Source organism: Mytilus galloprovincialis, chromosome 9 (genome assembly GCF_965363235.1).
Source record: "Mytilus galloprovincialis chromosome 9, xbMytGall1.hap1.1, whole genome shotgun sequence".
Taxonomy (NCBI): Eukaryota; Metazoa; Mollusca; class Bivalvia; order Mytilida; family Mytilidae; genus Mytilus; species Mytilus galloprovincialis.
Window position 1 is genome coordinate 52,092,747 of NC_134846.1, and position 24,785 is coordinate 52,117,531.

Consider the following 24,785-nt stretch of genomic DNA (forward strand, 5'->3'; position numbering starts at 1 on the left):
TACTTAAAAATTCCAAAGATCTGTTAGAGTACATAGAATCTAACTCTCTTTCATCTTGTAACAGTATTAAAACATTTGACTTCTCTACTCTTTACACAAGTATTCCACATTCCAAACTTAAAGACAAATTAAAAGAGTTGGTATTACTTTGCTTCATAAAAAAGAATGGCCAACGTAAATACAAGTATCTTGTCTTAGGGAGGGATAAATCCTACTTTGTTAAGAATCACTCTGATTCAAACAAAAAATTATCTGAAACCGATATTATCAAGATGCTTGATTTCTTGATTGACAACATATTTGTTACGTTCGGAGGACGTGTTTTTCAACAGACTGTCGGCATCCCAATGGGAACAAACTGTGCCCCTCTACTTGCTGACTTGTTTCTTTATTATTATGAGGCTGACTTCATGCAGGAAATTCTTAGGAAGAAAGATAAGAAGTTAGCAATATCCTTTAATTCTACTTTCTGCTATATAGATGACGTTCTTTCACTAAACAATTCAAAATTTGGTGACTATGTGGAACGCATCTATCCCATCGAATTGGAGATAAAGGATACTACAGATACAGTTAAGTCAGCTTCATATCTTGACTTACATCTAGAAATTGACAATGAGGGTCGGTTGAAGACAAAACTTTACGACAAAAGAGATGATTTCAGCTTTCCAATTGTGAACTTTCCATTTCTAAGTAGCAACATTCCAGCAGCACCTGCATACGGGGTATATATCTCTCAATTTGATACGATATTCCCGTGCTTGCATTTCCTATCATGATTTTCTTGATAGAGGGTTACTGCTCACAAGGAAGCTATTAAATCAAGAGTTCCAAATGGTGCAGTTGAAATCATCCCTTCGTAAATTTTACGGACGCCATCACGAGTTGGTTGACCGTTATGGAATAACCATTTCACAAATGATATCGGATATGTTCCTCACGTCGTAACTACAATCCCCTTCCCTTTCATGAATTTGACCTACCGAATTAGACTATTTACCGGATTTGTAATCACATAAGCAACACGACGGGTGCCGCATGTGGAGCAGGATCTGCTTACCCTTCCGGAGCACCTGAGATCACCCCTAGTTTTTGGTGGGGTTCGTGTTGTTTATTCTTTAGTTTTCTATGTTGTGTCATGTGTACTATTGTTTTACTGTTTGTCTTTTTCATTTTTAGCCATGGCGTTGTCAGTTTGTTTTAGATTTATGAGTTTGACTGTCCCTTTGGTATCTTTCGTCCCTCTTTTATATACGAATACCACAATTTTGAATAAATTTCATTGAATTTGATGGTCAATTTAGAATATTTCATGTCAATACATACATGTATTAAATTGTAGGCCAAGAAGTGTCAGTATAGATAGTAGGCTCATCTTTGATAAGAAATGCATTTGTACACGCAAGAAGTAGAACATGTGGTTTTAATTTAGGTCTCCATAGAATAGGAGTTAAAATTTGGTGGCAAGGGTATGGTGGCATGGGTTTAAAAGATTTGGAATCAACAATAAAAAGACTGATGAAATATGAAAAAGCGCCGAAATATCTTGTCCTTCATATTGCTGGAAATGATTTGGGGAAGACAAAACTAGGGTTTTTAAGGAATGAAATCAAGGCCACCTTGGAGAAGGTACAAAGTTATCTACCCAATAGTTCGATTGTCTGGTCTCAAATTTTACCGAGAACAAATTGGCGTCATTCAATAAGTCAGGATAGCATGATGGCATGCAAAATTAGGATAAATAGTGCCATTGCATCATTCGTGTTAAAGAATGGGGGACATTATATAAAGTATCCAGATATTCTTCCTAATAGTACTTTTTTAAAGGAAGATGGTGTTCATTTGACTGATCTAGGAAATGACATATTTCTGAATAATTTGCAAGGTGCGCTTGAAATGTTTGTTTGTTCTGGTTCTTATACATATCCAGATACATTTGGTACTAGTATGTGTATATCTTAAGTAATTTTAAAACAGTATTGGCCACAGTCCTATCGCAGCTTCAGCCCCACTTTAGTGGCGGTTGATCCGGTACGGTTGAGTTTGACACATACCGTACCTAATCAATTTGGCAACTTCGCTGCGTGTGATAAACTACAGTTACAGTTGTCTATATTTTAGTGATATTAAAAGTACATTTTGTGGATCGCTGTATCCCAGGATCCACCAGCTAAGTTAGTTGATCGCTGTATCCCAGGATCATACATCTATCTATCTATATATATCTATCTAGTTATCTGTAGGTTGCCAGAGGTAACCAAAAAATAATCTATACATCTATGAATCTAGTTATCTATGAATCTATCTAGTTGAACAATATATATCGTTGTATCTATATGTGTACATATTTAAATTAGTGTTTAATAATAAAAAGCTGTGGTCAATACTGCCAATAAATCTTAGTTTTACAAGCCATCTCGAATAAATACGTTTTATATCAACACCATTAATCATTTGATACAAAAAAATACGGATATTTCTTAGAATTGACCGCGATCATCCTTTAAAATTTACGGTCATCATTTAGAAATTACGGTCATCCTTTACAAATTATGCTGATTCTGTTACGGTCATCTCAATTGTGATTTACGGTCATCTTAGCGATTTTTTCATGCACATTTCTCGGAAGTAATTTGTGATTTCCGTGTGAATCTTTTATAAATTTACATCGTATCAATGTCTCCTGTGTAAAGAAAATGATATAGAAACACTGTAACAGACAATACAGATACTGACCTATTTTTTCATCCGACATCTTAGAATGACCGTGAATGCAGTTACGGTCATCAGCTTTACTCCAGTGAAAGGTATTTCACTAAATCAAATTTGTTTAATTCGAACTAACCGGAATCATGTGCAATACGTATATATATAGTCTTTAGTGTATAAGTTTCACGATAATTAAAGTTATCTCTGGTACAGATTCGACACCTTGAATCGCCAGACTTTATAACGTGGTTTTAGTTTATTCATGTTAAATTCGGCTTGCGTTATATATGCTATACATAATTATTGATTTTGATAAAGTTCCTTAGCATCATTTGAGATATTTGTAATTCCTGGGAAGTTAATAGTAAGAAACGTATTTATTTGGCGTTTCAGCGATATTGCAAATGTTTCGCTTTTGAATGCCACCCTCAAGGGACTTTCCTTTTTGAATTTTCCTCGGAGTTCAGTATTTTTGTGCGATTTTACTTTTTCCTCAACTTATTTTGTTAGATATCTTTTGAATTTATGCTCGAAACATCTTTTATGTCAATTCGACTTGTTCTTTGTTTGTCTGAAACATGACAAAGGTAATAATTCTATCGTTAATGAAATGTCATACGTGGAAGTTCTGATTAAGTGATATTGCATCGAATGTTGTCCAGTCTCATGAACTTTGCAGTTCTACACTCAAATCTATGACACATATACACATTGTAGTACAATAAAGAATTTATCGCTTCATTTATGACAAAATTAAAAAGAAAAGAAATATTGGCGTGCGTCTGTTTTCATGTGGTATATATCGATCGGAATTTAACCTTTTGATAATTTTATCAATGAATCTTTCAACTAATTTTTTTTTTTACTTTATTGAATATTTTCCCTCTAAACACCCTTCTATCACTCTGACCAAACGATGACATAATTTACGGAATACATAAATACTTGCTATTTCAGAACAAATAAGGAATTTGATCGTTTAAATACGGTGAGACAGTATTCGTGATATTATCAAATTACTATTCGATAGATCTATGCTAGTTAAACTTTATATTACTTCAGTTTTGTCAATTTCAAAACAGAATTTTCTACTTAAAATATTTCCTTCCTTTAAAAAATAAACACTCATTGTGTACACGGGAAAAATCATGCTTACTTATTAGTATCAAAAATACGTTTTGCTCTCTTTTCGAAGTCTGTAGTAACAAGTGGAAACTTTTTATCATCATCAGAATCATTAAAGGCTTTTCTTATGTCGTACAGCAGACCAATACATGTATTCTGAAAAGCTACAAAGAATTAAAAAAAAATAAAACATTATATTACCTTCTATTCTTGAAATATTCGTTTTTAAGTTTTCCAGGTTACACGAAAAAAAAAACTTTCTATCTTATTCGCAACATTTATGTTTTGGCAAGGTTTTTCTTGCTTGGTGTGTCGTTTATGAGTTTATTTTGATGTTTTTTTTTCGGCGTTTTTCTTTTGATAATTGCGCTCCTCTTTTATACTGCGTTGGTCATTGCGCTCTTTGTTTTAATACGGCGTATGGTTTATGATTGGCGCCTTGGTATTTCTTCTCACGTTTTTCATGAGTTATTTGAATGAAAAATTAAAAGATAATAGATTAATCGCAAGAAGTTCATGTCAGTAATACAAACCGTTGGATTTTATAGTTTCTGCGAAGCAACCTAATCTAGTGGTTGTGTGAACCAGATGTGGATACTAAAATATGTCAGATATCTATTAGATACAAACAATTTTGACTTCTTTACACTATTATCCCAATTGTAAACCTAGATTGCAATAATTAGTCTAACTATATTCCATAACAGAATACGGCTAATGCAGATACACATATTGTGTATGGGCAGGAGCAACATAAACATTGGAACAAAAAATGGAATGTAATATTCACTGAAACTGATGTGATCAGTTTACTTGATGTTTTGAAATAACAACATTAGCATGGTTTCGTTTCAAGGACGTGTTTTTTTTTAATAAACACTCGACAATCCTATTGAAATCATCCCTGCTCTCCTTGTAGAAATGTTTTTCTTTTTATTAGTATTAGACATTCCTCATATAGGAGCTTCTAACGAAAAACTAATAGAACCTTGAATCATCATTTAATTTGACGATCCGCTTTATAAATGATAACATCTCTCTGAAAAAACTTTGGTGACTACTAGTATGTTGATTTATCTAATTGAACTTGGATAGAAGTAAACTACAAATACAACTAATTCACCTTCAATTTTAGACTCACGTCTAGAAATTGACAATGAGGAGATATTGAGAACTAAGCTCTCCGACAAAAGAGACGAATTCATTTTCAAATATGAACTTTCAATTTTTCTGAAGCAACATTCCAACATTGGTTGTATATGGAATAAAAATCTCTCTCATGTTGATACCGTATAACCGGGCTTCAGTTTTCTATCATGGTTTCCTTAACAGTGGTTTCCTGCTTACAAGGAAGCGTTTGACCCATGGTTTCAAGCCGTAGAGTCTAAATCATTCCTCTGAAAGTTGTACCGACTCTAAAAGAGACTATTTTGGAATATCTATGTCACAGAAGATATAGTTGCTAAAGCTGTGTATTTTTTTATTTTACTTAATTATTTGTCTTCGTGACATTATGTTTCTTTTTGTCGTATGAATTTTGACGTGACTCGGTATTTATGCATCCCGCCATCAGGTGATTTACTTTTTTTACTCTTACATTCCTGGGGCAGTTGTGTCCTGTGGTGCGATTGGCCATAAAGGTTATACAGGGTTGATTATTTTTGGCTTACCCTAAAAGTACCAATTCAGAGGCAGCAACCCAACCACAGGGAAGATAGATCTTGACCTGATGAACAATTTTACCACATGTCGGATTTGCTCTTTATGCTTTATTTTCAGAGATATATCCCAAAAACTGCATTGTACTCCCATATTCTAGAAATGGCGGCCATCTTGGATGATTGGCAGGGTCATCAGATAAATTTTTTAAACTTCATACCCTAAGGATGATTTAGGTCAAGTTTGGCTTAATTTGGCCTAGAAGTTTCAGAGGAGAAGATAACGGACAACGAAGACCACGACGGACGACGGACGCCAAGTTATGAGAAAAACTCACTTGGCCCTTTTGGCCAGATGAGCTGAAAACTTGACAAAATCAAACGCTCGGCTATACCAGCATAGTAATACATTTGTCTGTTGGAGCATGAGTATGTGCGTCCATCCGTTCGTCTCCGGTCTATCAAATTAAAATACTTGGCGATAAGCGATGCATTGGCATTATTATTCACCTTTACTAGAAATTGTGACGCTTACATAGAAATCATGATTGAGGTCAGTTCATCAAACCACCCTCCACATTTGTACAAACATTTCTATTTTTGAGTTCTGGATGAAAGATGGTATCATTTTTCAACACTTCTAGAGGAAATGTCGCAGACAAGAAAGGTACGTTGATGATCATGGTAACAACTACCTAATGATCTCCGTGAATAACATGTACAAACATGTTTCATTGAAAATCATTGTTAAAAACGCTCCAAATGGTTTTAGCTCTGTTTTAGAGAATAACATGACGATTCAGATAGTTGAATATCTAAAAAAAACTTGAACTCTGAACGGGGATCTGTACTAGACGCAAACTTTTACGTTACGGGGTCTATGGAAAGTTGTCTCACTGGTAATTAAACCACATCTTCATATTTTTATAACGAAGATTCAAGTAAGTCCCATTCTTTTATCATTCAAGCTTAATGGGATGACACGATTCAAGAAATCTGCATAATACAAACGTCTAAACATTTGATTCGTCCAATATTACTATAATTTACATAATTTTAGTATCTTTTGGATAGTATGCAATGATTAAACTAGAGGCTCTAAAAAGCCTGTGTCGCTCACCTTGGTCTATGTGTGTATTAATCAAAGGACACAGATGGATTCATGACAAAATTGTGTTTTGGTGATGGTGATGTGTTTGTAGATCTTACTTTTCTGAATATTCCCACTGCTTACAATTATCTCTATCTATAATGAACTTGGCCCAGTAGTTACACTGGAAAATCTTTCGAAAAAATTTACAAAATTTATGAAAATTGTGAAAATTGACTATTAAGGGCAATAACTCCTTAAGGGGTCAACTGACAATTTTTGTCATGTTGACTTTTTTTTGTAGATCTTACTTTGCTAAACATTATTACTGTTTACAGTTAATCTCTATCTATAATAATATTCAAGATAACAACCAAAAAGCTACAAAATTTTCTTAAAATTACCAACTCAGGGGCAGCAAACTAACAATGTGTTGCCTGAATGGTCTGAAAATTTCAGTGCAGATAGACCTTGGCCTAATGAACAATTGTACCCTTCAAATTTGCTCTAAATGCTTTGGTTTCAGGGATATATGCTGAAATCTACATTTTACCCCTATGCTCTATTTTTAGTCATGGCGTCCATCTTGGTTGGTTGGCCTAGTCACCGGACACATTTTTCTAACTAGATACCCCAATGATGTTTGTGGTCAAGTTTGGTTAAATTTGTATCAGTAGTTTCAGAGAAGAAGATTTTTATAAAAGTAAATGACGACGGACGACGGACGCCAAGTGATGAGAAAAGCTCACTTGGCCCAGGTGAGATAAAAATGAAATAACAAAAATACAGGACTTATCGAACAAAATCGTGGGTTAATTTTTATTTTGTAGCTAGCTTCACCTCGCTACTCTGATAGAAAATAACAAGCTTTTAGAAAGACTATTATGAATTGATAGTAAATAAATAAAGAAACTTAAAAAGTAGAAAAAAATGGAGGGTCCGTGTGCTTGTTTTCGAGATATAAGCCATTGAAAATTTGGCGGGAAATAATTATCTCTAGATTTTTCATATATTTAACATTGACACCTTAATTGTTTCAAAAACTATGAAAAAATAACAAGAATTTTATAAAAAGAAAAGTAGGCATTAGTGGGCAATTTTTTAATGACAATACATGGATAAAAGCCAAGGATTCCGAAAATCTGGCAAAAAAATTAAAAAATGGAGGAGTAAACATCCTTAACGTGAAATAAATTGATCCAACAGCAAAAACTGTGTAAATATATTTCATATATTAATATATCAAATTGTTAAAAGTCTTGAGTATAGACAGATATATATCTTAATAAAAAAAGTCCAATATTGCCGAATAATTGTTACTATGAGACCGTTCCTGTTCTATAAATTTAATGTAGAATGTGACATTAGAAGATCCATAAAGGAACAGTATTTTATTAACAAATTCGAGCCATGACTAAATGCGCATAAGGCTTTCAATAGCGTTACAATTGGTACTTAACTACCGTCTCATAGTTTATTCGCCTTTCACCTGAAGATTGTTGTAAAACATGAAAGAAATTGTGAATATTAAAAGCATTATCCGTTTTCACTACACATAGTCAGACATATATGTATATATATATACAACATAGTTAAATCAAATGATCAAAAGTTGTTGTTTAAAGTAAATATAATCTAGTGAGGTATAGTAAACATAAAATGACTTTATGTCAGCTAAAAAATCCATATTACTTATAATTAAATAACAATAAAAAATATATCCCTTCCGTTGGTATAAATAGAATCATCATAGATAATTAAATGACATATATCCCTTTTACTTTTAAAATCGCACCACAATATTATTATTAACATGCGATGGGCTCTCTTTAATAACTTACATCAATATCCTATACTTTTAAAATTCGTAATTATATTCCTTGAGAGACAAGAATTTTTTTGTTTGTTAGAAAAACACTTACGTTGCTTTTTGTAATTTGTCGTAGGTTCTGACTTCCTTACGAACATATTCTTAAATTTATTCCACAAAAACTCAATCAATTCTTCTGCCTTGCTTCGTTTGTTTATGGTATGTACTGCACTGATACTCTCACCAAGAATGGCTATAAACATGGTCAGTAATGTAAATACTATCAGCAGGATGAAAGTAAAGAAATAAAATTGTGCTATAATTGGATCCTTCTCATTTATTTCTGTGAATTTGCTCTTTCCAATCATGCTAATGAATAATGTTCCCATAGACTCAAATATATCACGATATGATTCAATATATTTTCCAAATAGCAAATATCCTAGAGCGGCATAACACAAAAATACGTAAAGAATAAAAATACCAAACCAGAATAAATCCTTTGCACAATTATTCAAAACCAAGAAAATCTTACTAAATCGTTTGTCATATCCTAGAATACCGACCAATCTTAATGTTGAAAATGATAACAAAGTAGCATGCAGCAAATTAAACAACAAGTCCCATATTGCAATATGCTGAAAATTTATAAATTGCTTCGGATCTTCCTTGAATTTTTCCATGGTTTGTGATGCAAGAATATGACGTCCGGCATACATTGAAATGCACACAAAACTCAGGGTAATGCAAGAACAGTCTAGAATGTTCCAGATACTTTTAAAAAACGTTTTTCTCTTCTTTATAATACCTGACACGACCTTGCCTGTTAAAGCGACTAAAAATAATAAAAATAATATTTCGCAAATTAATGTGTAGATACCATTCGTACCAAGATGAAAATATATTCGGAATGGATATATAGTATACGAGGTAACTATTCCTCCTGTCTCAGGGAATTCTGCTAAAAACATGTTGTACGCGAATAGGTTGAGACCCGGTGCATATAAGTTGAACTCTAGATAAATAGCTCGTGTATTTCTATCAATCCATAAATAGTCTGTTAATTCGTTTAAAGTTCTGTTTGAAAAATCAAAGTTTACAGCTAGTTCCGTAATATATCCGCCACCTCCGTATGTGCTATAGCGTCCAGGTATGGGGATACCCCATATATCAACGGCACTCGTGAATTTCCACCCAGCATACGAAAATGAACGTGCCTCTCTTTCTTTGTCACATATACCACTAACCCAACCAAAACAAAAATCTCTGTTTTCTTCCATCGGTAAGTCATATTTCGGTCTCGTTCGAATTCTACCAAAAAATGGAAAGACTTCAGAAGCTGCAAATAAAAAGAAAATAACAATCTGTAAAACATTGTTTGGTAAAAGTGTTTGTTTCAAGCAAACATGTTTAAATACTCTGTTTAATTTGTTACTACATATACTATGATTGATGAATATAACCCAACCTTAAGTCTTAATGTAATTTGAATTTCATATGAACGTTATAATATAAGATAAAATTATTGTCCTTACAATCTGTGACCCGAAGTTGTCTCAGTCGAGGTGGTCCAACTCTGAAACTTGTCAAATCATGGAAATTTTGTCTTAGTCTCCAATGTAAACGTTCTCCTGTATAATCAGTTTCAGGATACAACTCTGGAAACGCTGTATATCGCAGCCATTTCATATAATCCTTGACGTGTGTTATCTAAAAAAAATATTAGTTTATGTGTTTCTTTATTTAATGCACTTATTTACTTAAAGGATCGTCCCACCTTAAATATGTCTCTAACTCCTTATAAACTAGATAATAAGTTCTTTCCACTTTTGTGGAAAGATCTATTGTTTTTTCTTCTGATTACTATTTTTTTTCTTCTTCCGCCACAACGGTGCTTTGTGGTTTCGCTTTTGAAATCTGTAGGTAAAATTCCTTGGTTTAAAATAGTATACATGTCCTTTGAGCCCTTTTCGGACTTGAAGAAAATATTAAAGTTAAAAGGTATAATAGCCTGATGTTTTTTCTCTTTCAGTGTTGATTCCAATGTCTTGTAGTCACTTTTTTAGTGCTAATATAAGTCCATAAAACTGTAGAAAAATGAGTTTGAAATTAACATAATTTCAAAATTTTCATACGTTAATATATTTCCATATTCATCTAACAGGTCATTTATATTCCATACCCCATGATGTGCCCAATTTTTATAGTAAACGCTGACATTATCAATTTTAATATGTTCGTTATGCCATATAGATGTAGAAATGACTTCCTCAAAATAAAATGAATGTCCGAGTTTTGACATAGTTTTCCAGGCATGAAAAACTTCATCCCAAAATTTGTTTTTTGATTTTTTAATAATTCCAAAATAAGCCAACTCTGTAAAATTTATATTTTGGGTGGAGGTTAATAATTGAATCCATGTACACTTTGACTTAAATAATCTTCTAACCCAAGTAAGTTTTAACCCTTGTATAAAATTGCTCAAATTAATCATTTTTAGCCCCCCTCGGAAGTATTCCTGACTTAGAAGATCCCGCTTTATCTTGTCAGGCTTATCGTCCCAAATGAATGAATAAATTTTACTATTAAGTTGACTTATTATATTATCATCTGGACCTGGGATGGAGGGGAACAGATGATTAAATTTTGATATAATTAATGACTTTATAATTGTTATTTTACCAAACGGGGTAAGTGACTGTTTTGACATTTTTGTAATATTTTTTTCTATTTCTTGTATTCGAGGAGCATAATTTAGATTTAACATTCTATCTAAATCAACACAAAAGTGATACCCAATAATTTGAAGGTACTAAAACCCCATTTCAGTCCCCACTTTACACATATTTTGTCTTGACTATGTTTTTGACTACCTATCCATATAACGTTTGTTTTGTCTAAGTTAATTTTCAGTCCTGATATCTCAGCATAGAATTGTAATATACGGAGAGATGCAGCCAGCGAGGAAGGCGACCCATCTAAAATAAGTGATGTGTCGTCTGCATATTGAGACAAGATATACTCTGAATCGTCTCTCGTAATACCCTTTATCTCATCACTACCTCTTACTAAGATGCCTAATATTTCAGCACATAGCAAGAAAATGTAAGGAGATAAAGGACACCCTGTATACAGCCTCTCTCCACACGGAAAAAGTCTGACAGACAGCAGTTCTGGGTGACAGTAGATGTAACATCATTATAAAATGTTTTTATCCAGTTCATAATAGAGTCTTCAAAATTAAAATACTTCAGTGTTTCAAAAAGAAAGGCTCATGATATAGAGTCAAAGGCCTTCTCAAAATCAATGAGTAATAAAATACCAGGGATATCATTTTCTTCTGTAAGTTGTAAAATATCATATATAAGTCTACAGTTCTTCCCAATAAATCCACCCAGGATTAAGCCTGTTTGATCAGAATCAATTATTCTGTTTAGAACTGACTTTATCCTCTCAGAAATACACATAGAAGCTAGTTTGTATGTTGAATTCAAAAGTGTAATTGGAAGCCAATTTTTTAAGAACTGTTTTGACTTGCCTTCTTTAGGAATACATGTGATAACTCCCTGTCTCTGTGTGACAGACATTTTCCCTATCTGATATGAATAATTTATTGACCTCAAAACAAACTTTCCAATGTCTATCCAAAATACTTTGAAAAATTCTGCAGTAAAACCATCTGACCCAGGACTTTTATTATTTTTCATCCTAATCAAAGCTTGTGTTAACTCAGCAAAAGAAATGTTACCTTCTAATGATTCTTTTTCGATATCATTTAATTTAGATGTCAAAGATGGTAATTCCCTTGATAGGTTTACTTTTTTAAGGCATTCTTGTCTTTTGTAAATTTTCTCATAAAATATTTTTCATTATATTAAAATTTCTTTTTGCTTTTCTACTACAGTATTTTCATCAGTAACTAGTTTTTTTATAGTTTTATTGACAAAGTTTTGTGTTTCTAAATTACAAAAGAAATTTGTTGGTCTCTCTCCTCCTTCAATCCATTGGGTTCTTGACCTAACATATTGACCTTTAACCTTGTTCTGTCTCAAAATTCTAAGTATGACATTTTTTGGCTTCTATTTCATCAAGAGTGTCCTCTATACTTACCTCATTTTCTAAATTTTGTATCTCCTCAGTCAGTTGGATTTCCTGTTTTGTCCTTTCTCTTTTTATACATTTTGAATAAGAAATAGTCTTACCTCTAATCTCAAGGAGAAGGGTCTCCAACAATAGTTGATCATTAATTGAAAAATCAATATCTAAATAATCAATACTATGTAAAGCATCCCCTCTATGCACTGGCATTTTGTATTGCTAAACTGTGTTAGTAATTTGTTGTTTAATTAGTTTTACATATTCAGGATCTTGAAGGAGAGAGTTATAAAACTTCCAGAGGCCTCTGCTTTTAATAAATTCATTTATTTTTAAAGTCAAAATCACTGAGCTGTAGCTATTACCAATGTTTACTTCACAAATGTTATCTATAAGGCTTTCAGAAATCAAAAAGAAATCTAATCTAGATTGTTTAAAAGGGTTTTTCCTTCTCCATGTAAACCTTTTAACATCAGGGTATATTTCTCTGAATGGGTCGACAAGATTCTTATATTCTTTAATTTCTAAAATTTTCTCTCTAGATCTTGGATTGTTTATATTTATATAGTTATGGGTATCAAGGTTGAAATTTTGAACAAGATTACAGTCAAATAATACAGAGCTGATTTCCAAAGAAATCTATAATTTCTGTTAATTTGTCATAGAAGCAGGGAATATCAATATTTGGCCCATAAACATTTATCAGAGTAAATCTCTTGTCTTCAATATTAAGATCCAATCCCACCAGATGGTCCTTGAGACAATATATATTGAAATCTTTTGAATTAAGATAATCAAAAATATCTCCCCGTTTTTCCTTCATGTGAAGTCTTTGACAATTATAGGACATTATTTTAATGTTTTTTTCCTTCCATCATGATATTTGTTCTTCAACTGTGAAGTATGATATTTGTAAAAACAAAGGAAAAAATAGTTCATGCGAGACATCAGGACTGATTTCATAATATTTAACTTCCTGACAAAATATTCATATATATGCCAAATACCAGAAATCCATGTTATGTAATAAATATATACATAAAATAAACAAAGAAAAAAGAAAAAGAATACATTTAAAACATATAATATGAAACGAAGATATTTCTGATCTTAATGTAGATTTACATGTGTTCTAGGGGAGATAACTCAATTTGTTTTAGATCAAAATTAGGCCAGACTAAGTTTTGTACTGATCTGCATAATAATATGTACTACATCTCAATATTTAAACACCATTTTTAACAAACTTATAATTAATAAATTAGGTTTAAACATTAAAAAATTGTGTCGACAAAAGAGAAGAGATCACACAAGAAGCACCTTAACACCACAACATGTCCATTGTTATGTGCTTCTTTATCCGATCTGGTCAAGTTTGTCTTATGTTTATATCACATCACTACAACATGTGAGGTGTCACTTTGCATCTTTGGATTTAAATAAGCATACACAATTTATTAATTTATTATAATTGAGATCAAACACTAAATATTCATTTTTTTAAAGCTCACCTTAAGGTATAAATTTCTATCCTCTTTTGAGTATTGAATGTACAAAATGTACATGTTTTATTTCAATCTTAATGTTTATTTTTAAGAAATGTAGAGTCTTAAAGGTATAAAAAAAAAGCACTTCGCACATCCTCCAATTGTTTATATATACACTTCTTAAGGTGATCTTATAAATTAACACACATTGAAATAGACTAAAGCATGCATTTTCTCTAGATATATAAACACCTGAACACAAAATGCGGAACGAAAAAATCAAAAAAAAAAAAATCACATTATAACATATAATACCTACACAGCTACTTTTGCATAGGTACTATTTCTGTTTCAAAACCCTGTAGTACTGGAAATCTACTTTTAATATTCAGTACTATTTTGCTCCTTTAAAATTATTGTAATATTTAGGTACCTGTATTTTACAGTACTTGATTTGTAATTGCAATTTAAGTAGCTGTGTATATGTAAGCTAAATCATGCATGCATTTATTCAACATAACAATTAAAGCCAAGAAAAAAAGCTATATATCAACCATATGTTTTTTAGAATCAGCGTACAATAAGCTATCATTTGACGTTGATATAACATTTTAAACCGGATTTTACTATTGCCCTATCAAAATACATGTTCTTTTGGTGGTTTTTAATTACATTATAGGTTGATATCATTATTCTCAATATAACTATATTTAGTAGGAATTTACATCAGTGGTAACTTGGAGGCAATATTAGTCTATCAATGTTCAAATCTCGTTAATCCATCTGGAATAAACAAATCTAGATAAAAACAATCAGAACCTGAGGGAATCGACAAATCTACAAACCAATAGAAACCGAATGAGTCCACACATCATCCGCCATGTAAATCTATATTCAGTTTGATTGTCATAATAGGAAGAAGGACACAATTGATAAATTGACAGATCAGATGCAATTCTTGATTATAAGATTTCAGACCGCAACAAGTGAAACTGCGAGCTACTGCTCACTGATGATACCCCCGCCGCAAGTGGATAATATTAATAGTGTAAAAATATGCAAGTGTTCGGTAAACAGGAAGTTGTCGAGTGATGAATCTGAAAACGCATTACACGGTATAGCTGACTTATATAAATCCTGAAACCAAATTTCAGAAATCCTTGTATTGTAGTTCCTGAGAAAAATGTGACGAAAATTTTTAACTTGGTTATCATGTGTAAAATCATACAAGTGTTCGGTAAACAGGAAGTAGTCGAGTGATGAATCTGAAAACGCATCACACGGTATAGCTGACTTATATAAATCCTGAAACCAAATTTCAGAAATCCTTGTATTGTAGTTACTGAGAAAAATGTGACGAAAATTTTCAACTTGGCTATCATGTGTAAAATCATACAAGTGTTCGGTAAACAGGAAATTGTCGAGTGATGAATCTGAAAACGCATCACACGGTGTAGCTGACTTATATAAATCCTGAAACCAAATTTCAGAAATCCTTGTATTGTAGTTCCTGAGAAAAATGTGACGAAAATTTTCAACTTGGCTATCATGTGTAAAATCATACAAGTGTTCAGTAAACAGGAAGTTGTCGAGTGATGAATCTGAAAACGCATCATACGGTATAGCTGACTTATATAAATCCTGAAACCAAATTTCAGAAATCCTTGTATTGTAGTTCCTGAGAAAAATGTGACGAAAATTTTCAACTTGGCTATCATGTGTAAAATCAGACAAGTGTTCGGTAAACAGGAAGTTGTCAAGTGATGAATCTGAAAACGCATCACACGGTGTGGCTGACATATATAAATGTTGATACCAAATTACAGAAAGGGTGGATGTGTAGTTCCTGAGAAAAATGTGACGAAAGTTTCATGGGACGGACTGACTGACTGACTGACGGACGGACTGATGGACGGACTGATGGACGGACGGACTGACAGACAGAGGTAAAACAGTATACCCCCCCTTTTTTAAAGCGGGGGTATAATAACAGGACATTGTGAGTTGAAACAGACACCACAGTTCATGATGGTGACCGTAAAACAAAATTCTAGTCGGTCTTCCTCCTGGAGTTGTTTCCGTCAGGATCACACTATTGTTAAAGAAAGCCAGTATCATGTAAACACGCATGCGCGTTACGTGTCAATTGAGATATGTAAACGTCAAACGATAGGGAAAAGGGTAAGTCCCTGTAGAGAATGGGAAGTTGACAGGAAATCGTCACGTATGTCATAAATCCTTGAAATATGATGTTAAAGAACGTTATGCATTTATGCTTGTTTTTTTAAGAAAGAATATGTATTCTTCCAGAGCACGCCAAAAGTTTTGCCTGATTTAGTTTCATTAGAAAAATGTATGCCCTGACACCTGTTTTTTTAATTAAAAAATGAGCGTAATGGCATTTATATTTGATAGAGATATCACATAACTTATTTCCTTTAATTGCTTAAGAAACGATAGAAATCTAGTTACAACACTACAACACTACACATTAATTCAGAAAATTAAGAAATACCAGAGTTAGTTTATAAGATATACAACGTAAAGAGACACATACATTCTTTGGAGTGTTTTTAAAAAATAATTAATTTAATTAATATTAATTATTTTATCAAATACATATAGGATGAAATATAAAATGCACAAAATATTTTGTTTCAAAAAAATTTCCAGAGTTGAATATTTATTTCCGGATGATAAATTTGGCAAGCATCCACCAAATCATTTGAAACTTGTAAATACATCAAGGACCAAATACACGCATTTCTAGTGTGAATGTGTCATATTAAATATTTGTCCTACCAGGGTTATTGTACAAGGTATTTTGATTTGTTTAAATATTTTACCTTGCTCAATAAACGTAGTTTGTTTTGTAATTTGACTGTGAAGCATTACCTTACCTTGCCAAACTGCTGCAGTGTTTTATTTTGAGGAGTCAGAAGCCTGGTGGCAATGTTTTGATGAAAATTATAAGATCTGTCATCTTTATAACTGTAGCTTATGCTAAATATAATCCATAAACAGAAACACGTAATGAGGACTTGTTCTATACTTTCCATTATTTTTATTTCTTCATGCCTTTCGTTGCGAGCTTTTTCTATTTTCGAATGGTTGAGTGGTGACGCAGGCAATCGTTTATCTGCAAAAATTGTAAACATTTAGATAAACCTGCTATTTTCCTTTCACTTCACAGATATAGTCTTAAATAGTCACATTAATCTTAAAAAACCATCTGATAAGTCTGAAACTAAAAAAACTTTCTGATATTTTGTTGTTTGAAATTCATTACCGTTCTGACATATTACTTGCAGTTAATACTGTACTGTCCAGTAAATGTTTAGACAATTCAGAATGTAATTATTTTGTAAACGTAATTAACAACTACTGAACGGTCAGAACATTGACTGTTTATATCTTAATTGACTACAAATTTCTGAACAGTACCGAAAAGATTAAGGGGTGTTCAGATCAGAATGATCCTTACAGTTCGAAACTGGTTTATTAGTGTTTATTATATTTTATTTCTTTGAATATCGATACAGACATGTGTGCATATTTTGGATACGAGAAATATCTCTACATGCCAGAAATAGATAACAGGCCACAACCGTAAGCGAAAACATTTTCTCATATGGTTTTTGCCTGTTATCAACATCTCCCATGGAGGGACATTTCTCGAATTACACTGCACAGAGATTTATACGAAAAAGTGGTATGAAGATTTTTATTACATTCTGAAGCGTACAAAAGCCTTAAAATGACCTAATGAATAGCCAATGGAAATGTAATATCGTCTACTGATGCTTAATAAGTCAATCAAATTAACGCATATTTTCATATCAATTTTTTGTATTACACTCAGTGCAGTGTGATACGAGAAATACCCCTTCATGCAAGAAATAGATAACAGGCCACAACCGTAAGCGAAATTATTTTCTTATATGGTTGTGGCCTGTTATCAATGTCTTCCATGAAGAGATATTTCTCGTATAACACCGCACGGATTTTTTACCAAAAAGTGATATGAAGATTTTTATTACATTCTGAAGCGTACAAAAAGCTTTAAAATGTCTGATTTTGAAGTTTGACAACGAAACATGACATATGACGTCATACGTGTAATGTGGAAAAGATTAGATCAACGATCCGCTGAATTTTTAGTTTACACAATGACAGTGTTGACCATAAGAGAAAAAGGTTTAACAACTTGTGAGAATTGGATATTATTAGAGTACATAGTGTATTAGGGATTCCGCTTACATGTTTAACCCCGCCACATTATTTATGTATGTGCCTGTCCCAATTCAGGAGCCTGTTATTCAGCGGTTGTCGTTTGTTTATGTGTTACATATTTGTTTTTCGTTCATTTTTTTATTGAAATGAGGCCGTTAGTTTTCTCGTTTGAATTGTTTTACATTGTCATATTGGGGCCTTTTATAGCTGACTATGCGGTATGGGCTTTGCTCATTGTTGAAGGCCGTACGGTGACCTATAGTTGTTAATGTCTGTGTTATTTTGGTCTCTTGTGGACAGTTGTCTCGTTGGCAATCATACCACATGTTCTTTTTTTTTTTTTATATATATACGATATATATGGGGTCAGTAAATTTCATATGGGGTGAGAGCCAAGCACACTGTTTAACGAATTTATCTTACCGACTATCTTAACATGTGGTATTTAGACTAGTGGGCTATCAAAGTGATCAAGTCTGCAATATTGAGAACCTACTGACAAATGCCAACAATAATAACTTGAAAGCTTTTGATGTGTTTTATGGATTTATTTCAATCGTTCATTATCAATTTCTACGATTATTGAAATCTTTCAGATTTTTCCTAACAAAAGGACGTAACATCACTACTTTCCGTGTATTGAAATAAACTACGCCTACTAACCCAATATGAAATATACACGGTCTCCACGCGATTGCATTTAACCAATCAAATTCAAAAACATGCATAGGAAGTAAGACAATACTTGCTTTGAGCTCTAGCTATTTTATTTTAATAGAAATAATAAACTCGAGTTGATATCAACAATTATCACTCGTTATGAAACCTATAAGTATCGTAGTCATGCATGCACCAAAAGTGAATTATACAAAGCCGGAATATGCATCATTCAGTTGTCTTTCAATTGAGATCCATGGTCAATATCCTACTTCTAAATCGACCAAAATCTAAAACGTTTTGAATAGTTGTTAGCAGAGACTATCTAACGAGCTAAATTCAAATTTATCCACGATTTTAGAATCCCATTAACGTACCAGTCTTAGGCAAATATAGTCATTAGTGGTAATGACAGACAAATTTGCGTTTTAAATATTTATATGCCAAGCAAATACATAAAAATGTCTCACATGCACCAATCACTTACTTATTTTGAATCCCAAAGTGTGCCTATAGTTTTTGAGAATGAATGACCTTTCAAGTCCTGTAGGTCTGAACTTGTTGGTTTGCTTTACTAACATTGCAAATACTGCAGACATAACTATGATCTATTGAATAAAACACAAGTTATCAACTATGTAACCAGTAATTCTCAATAAGGTGCCTTTAAACAGTAATGCATACGGGTCATAAAAACATAAACGGGATAAATTGTCTGAATCAGATGCAAATGTCGACATTTAATGTCTTGTCTAGAATGATTAGAAGATTTAAAATGCTTAAACAAAAGTTAAAGAGCTGATCAAACGAAAATATAGTCAAATCCGGACAAAGAAATCAGGTTGACATCAGGTTTCTTGAAGTTGAAATGCCTTTAAAAACAGCAAACGTAAAACAAACAATATCCGTACTTAAAAAAAACCAGTTATTGGCATGGCACGGGTTATTTTCTTCTCATATATTTTATGATAGTATGATACTAAACCCCTAACAGGAGGGATTATGCCTGCTATTCATATGATGAAGACATAATCTTTCAATCAGTTTAATTGAGGTCTGGAGCTGGTATGTCAGTTAACTGCTAGTAGTCTGTTGTTATTTATGTATTATTGTCATTTCATTTTTTTTCTTTTGTTACATCTTTTGACATCGGACTCGGACTTCTCTTGAACTGAATTTTAATGTGCGTATTGTTATGCGTTTACTTTTCTACATTGGCTAGAGGTATAAGGGGAGGGTTGAGATCTCATAAACATGATTAACCCCGCCAAGTCAGGAGCCTCTGGCCTTTGTTAGTCTTGTATGATTTTTAATTTTAGTTTCTTGTGTATAATTCGGAGTTTAGTATAACGTCCATTATCCCTGTACAAGTATACATATTTTTAGGGGCCAGCTGAAGGACACCTACGGGTACGGGAATTCTCACTACATTGAAGACCCATTGGTTGCCTTTGACTGTTGTCTGCTCTATGGTCGGGTTGTAGTCGCTTTGACACATTCCCCATTTCCTTTCTCAATTATTATTTAAATTCAGTACAATCGTAGACAAATTGTGTGTAATAAACATGATAAAATCAACGTTAACAATTTTACCATGTTGTCTAAATGATCCCGATATATTTGACAGCATTCGAAAAATATTTGAAAAAACAATTACCACTTTCATTGACCGCAAATGTCGAAAATATAAAAAAAAACATAAAATCCGGAAAAGAACAAAACACAAATTGGACTAAACTGGATAACAATATCCGTCTACTTTTAACAGATGATCAGTAAATTAGTTATAATAATGAAATATATATTTTAAATTTGTTAAACTATATGTTACTTACCTTCAATGGATCTAGTAGAAAGATCGAGCTAAAGAAAGACAGAAAAAACTGTCCGAGCCATCTCTCAGACTTATTTTTCCCCCATTCAACGCTATAAAGAGACAAGAAGACGGAACATGCTCCTATTCCTGATAGTGCCAAAATCCATGCTATATATTGAAACCAATATGGAAAAATAGTACTTTCAGTGTTGAAAAGTCCCTTTGAAACGAGAGGTTTCTCTAACTCACGACTCTCTGCCAATATTCTATCCAACCAAAAATCCAATACCGGTATTCTATATTTTCGTGAAGGATTTGTAGTGTCAGTAATGGTTTCCCTGTATTTACTTTTACTAAACATCAAAATTACTAATAAGGTGGTAGGTGTTGAAATTAGAGCAGATATTAATGCAATGTAACTTGCTGTCAGTGAGAATGAAAAGGGACCAACATGAATATCTGATCCAGCATTTGAATACTGGTCTTCATCACGAAAATATATTGCATTTCCTATCATTGTTAAAAAAACAAATAACAGGAAACATGTAAGTCTCTGACATCTTGTATAATGGCTGCTTGTCGGCCGGAAGAATATTGAAATCCACATATGGTTATCAGCCAAGTTATCTTTTATTTTCAGGGTAAACATATTTGAGAACGTCGTGACATTTTCTTTCCCACAAACTGGTAGGATAGCATCTACACTGCTATCAACTGTATCTAAGCATAGCCATTTACCACATAGGAAAATAAACCTGCATGAAGATTTAAGATGTACATATCAAAGTTCAATGGAATTCATATAATATATTTACTTATTTACTAATTTGAATGAAAAATAACCGTATTCATTAAATTAGCGAGATAATGTATCTCACAATGCATTAACTAAAAGGTGAAAATGCATTCTAATTTTTCTGATGCGTATTTTTGGCAAAACAAAGTACCAAATACTTCAAATTTGTTGAATTTGGAGGTTTTAAATTAGATTTCCGAGTGTTTGTTAGACGACACGGATTATTCTAAGGTTATGTCATATAAAGAAATAAAATTGTCAAACATTTTACTTGATGGACCCTTTTCGCCTCTAAAAGTTCAACATTGAAGATATATATTGTAATCTGGATTATCTGAACATCAATAAATGCAGTTTATGAATATAAACTACCCTGATTTAAATAATCACACTACCTTTCCCTCTTTTGTATGTCTTCAACATCAACACGAGTTAAATACCATGATGAAGACTCGCCTTCACCCGAGTTATCATGCCATATGTAAACATAGCTTAAGTCTCCTAGCGGATATGGTGTTGACATCAGAAAATGTACAACACTTGCAGCTGGTATTTCCTGAAATTGAAATCAAATGAGATTGTTTGAATACAAAACAAAGATACATGATGAAACGACAATATTGTTTTTCTTTATTTCCACAAAAAAACCGTAACAATTTAAAATGCGTATTGGGGATCCGTAAAAGGACAAAAATTTCTCTTTGAATGTATATTACAATTTTATTGCAATGTGACATGGGAAAAACAGAAACTAGTTCTTCTAAAGTGAAACCCTTTGATTGCAATTTTAATTTATACACAATTATTGCCCTTCACCTGGCAAAATTTGAAACGATGATAAGATGTTTTAAAACGTTTTTTTTATTTTTCTCTAAATGGTAAATTATTTTCATTTTTAAATTGGCATAATAAATTCCAATGGTCGGTGTCCTTTTTGAAAGCATCTATTCTATCAAAATTGAAATAAATGATACCACAGATACAGTTAATAAAATTGAGAATTGAAATTGGGAATGTGTCAAAGAGTCAACAACCCAACCATAGAGCAGACAAAAGCCGGAGTCCACCAATGGGTCTTCAACGCAGCGAGAAGCTCCCGCAACGGAGGCGTCCTTCGGCTGGCCTCTAAACAAATATGTTTACTAGTTCAGTGATGATGGACGTCATACTAAACTCCGAATTATACACAAGAAACTAAAATTAAAAAGCATACAAGACTAACAAAGGCCAGAGGCTCCTGACTTGGAACAGGCGCAAAAATGCGGCGGGGTTAAACATGTTTTTGATATCTCAACCCTACCCCTATACCTCTTGCCGATATATAAAAAAACAAACGCATCACAATATGCACAGTAAAATCAGTTTCAGAGAAGTCAGAGTCCGCTGTCATAAGAGGTAACAAAAGAAAAGAAAAAAAATCTGCCTCATATAGATCCTTACTTTCATCTAGAAATTGACAATGAAGATTGGTTGAGAACTAAAGCGCATAAGATTAATCAACGAATTTGTATTGTTGTGAACAATGTATTAAGTCATTATATATATCAAAGTAACAAGTAAAATATGTGTGATTCGCATCAACTCCTGAAAGAGCAATATTGGGTGCATCAATAGGGTAAGCGTCTCCTGCTATGCATGCCTTTCCCGCAATGCAAATCCGTACTCGTCAAAATGTCATCAGGAGTAGAACACACTTGGTAAATCAACAGATCAGACTTACAAAGCGACATCTAACAGGCTATTATTTGAACTTGGAATTATTTTTAATTATGGAATTTGCATAATTTCTTGTGTTTAAATTTTTTTAATAAATTCCATGATATTTGGTATTATGATCTTTTGAGCAGTTAATTACATTTTCCGTACAATGTATTTTGGTTACATAGTGTTGTGCGCGGCACAGTACATTCTATTGAAAATATAATATTTTCCTTGTAATAGACAGTGTTGTGCGCAGCACAGACTATTTCAGTACAGAATAAACATGGAATTTATTAAAAATTTCAATAACAAGAAATCAAGCAAATTCCATAATTAAAAATAATTCCAAGTTCAAATAATAGCCTGTTATCTGTAATATTACAATTTTGGAACTCTCGGTAAATTTACAGATCATAATATTCTGGTATCTTATAATCTAAGACCGCGAACAAATGTTTCTAATGAGTTGAGACACAGGCGATCGTATTGGTCAACACATTGGTGATTGTGACCATAAAATATGAAGTTTCAATTTCACTGGCTCGTCCTCATTACTCTGTTTCCTCAATTTTGTTTGTAAGTAGCACATCCGTTTTCAATGACGTCTGTATAGTGTAAACAGATTGGCAGTCATACTATATTTTCTTATTTCTTTATATATGCACAGATAGTATACTACTGCTGGGAAATTGGAAGTTGACAATTGAAAATTATCACGTTCGTAACAAAATATAGTTCGAAGTCCTTCACACATGACCGATTAAGATATCACATAATTATATTTGTTTTCTTTTCAAGGTCCGAAATTAACACTACAACAATAAGGATCTAGATCGCAGAAAAGAGGGACGAAAGATAGTCAAACTCATAGATTGAAAATAAACTGACAACGCCATGGCTAAAAATAAAAAAGACAACCAGACAGAGAATAGTACAGAAGACACAAAAAAGAAAACTAAAGACTAAGCAACACAAATCCCACCAAAAACTGGGGTTGATCTCAGATGGTCCGGAGGGGTAAGCATATCCTGCTCCATATGTGGCACCCGTCGTGTTACTTATGTTATTACAATCCGTTAAATAGTCTTATTCGGTAGGTCACATTCGTGAAAAGGGATGGGCATTGTAGTTACGACATAAGGAAAAAAGTCAACTTTGATATCGAGAAAAACGAATTGCATTTAATCATATTCAAAACAAACTAAATAATATGATAAAACTGTTATGTGTGAAGATTTTACTTTTTTTTAACTTAAAACTAAAAAGAATACAGGCTTACCGATCTGACGCCATCATATAATTCCCGTATTCCTGTACCCCCATCTTTTCCATGAATTATAAAGCCTATCCTGGACTTTGTACCTGCCCCTCTCCTCATTCCTGTATAGACTGTTACAAGGTAATAATATGTGTCGTCCACGAAGTTGTCAATTAATGGAGTAACTCCCCACTAAAAAGATAGAAATCCTGACTGAATTCATGTTTATAAATTTTAGTAACATTCCAATTTTTTTATATTGTTTATTAGATTGTATCATATGTGTCACTGAAGACTTAAAATAGTTTTAAATCCATACTGGAGGATAAACAACATGATCAAAATATTTT

The 24,785-nt window shown here is 32.8% G+C and overlaps 1 protein-coding gene across 1 annotated transcript in view; it reads right to left on the minus strand.

Annotated features, from left to right (window-relative positions):
• Positions 1–24,785, minus strand: part of LOC143045253 (polycystin family receptor for egg jelly-like) — an 88,185-nt gene that overhangs the window by 15,975 nt on the left and 47,425 nt on the right. The window contains exons 18-25 of the mRNA XM_076217630.1: positions 24,457–24,627; positions 21,872–22,032; positions 20,700–21,435; positions 19,352–19,472; positions 16,875–17,113; positions 9,928–10,102; positions 8,505–9,731; positions 3,866–3,998 (exon numbers count right to left, since the gene is read on the minus strand). Coding sequence (XP_076073745.1) covers positions 3,866–3,998; positions 8,505–9,731; positions 9,928–10,102; positions 16,875–17,113; positions 19,352–19,472; positions 20,700–21,435; positions 21,872–22,032; positions 24,457–24,627 — 2,963 coding nt within the window. The remainder of the gene's footprint in view (positions 1–3,865; positions 3,999–8,504; positions 9,732–9,927; positions 10,103–16,874; positions 17,114–19,351; positions 19,473–20,699; positions 21,436–21,871; positions 22,033–24,456; positions 24,628–24,785) is intronic.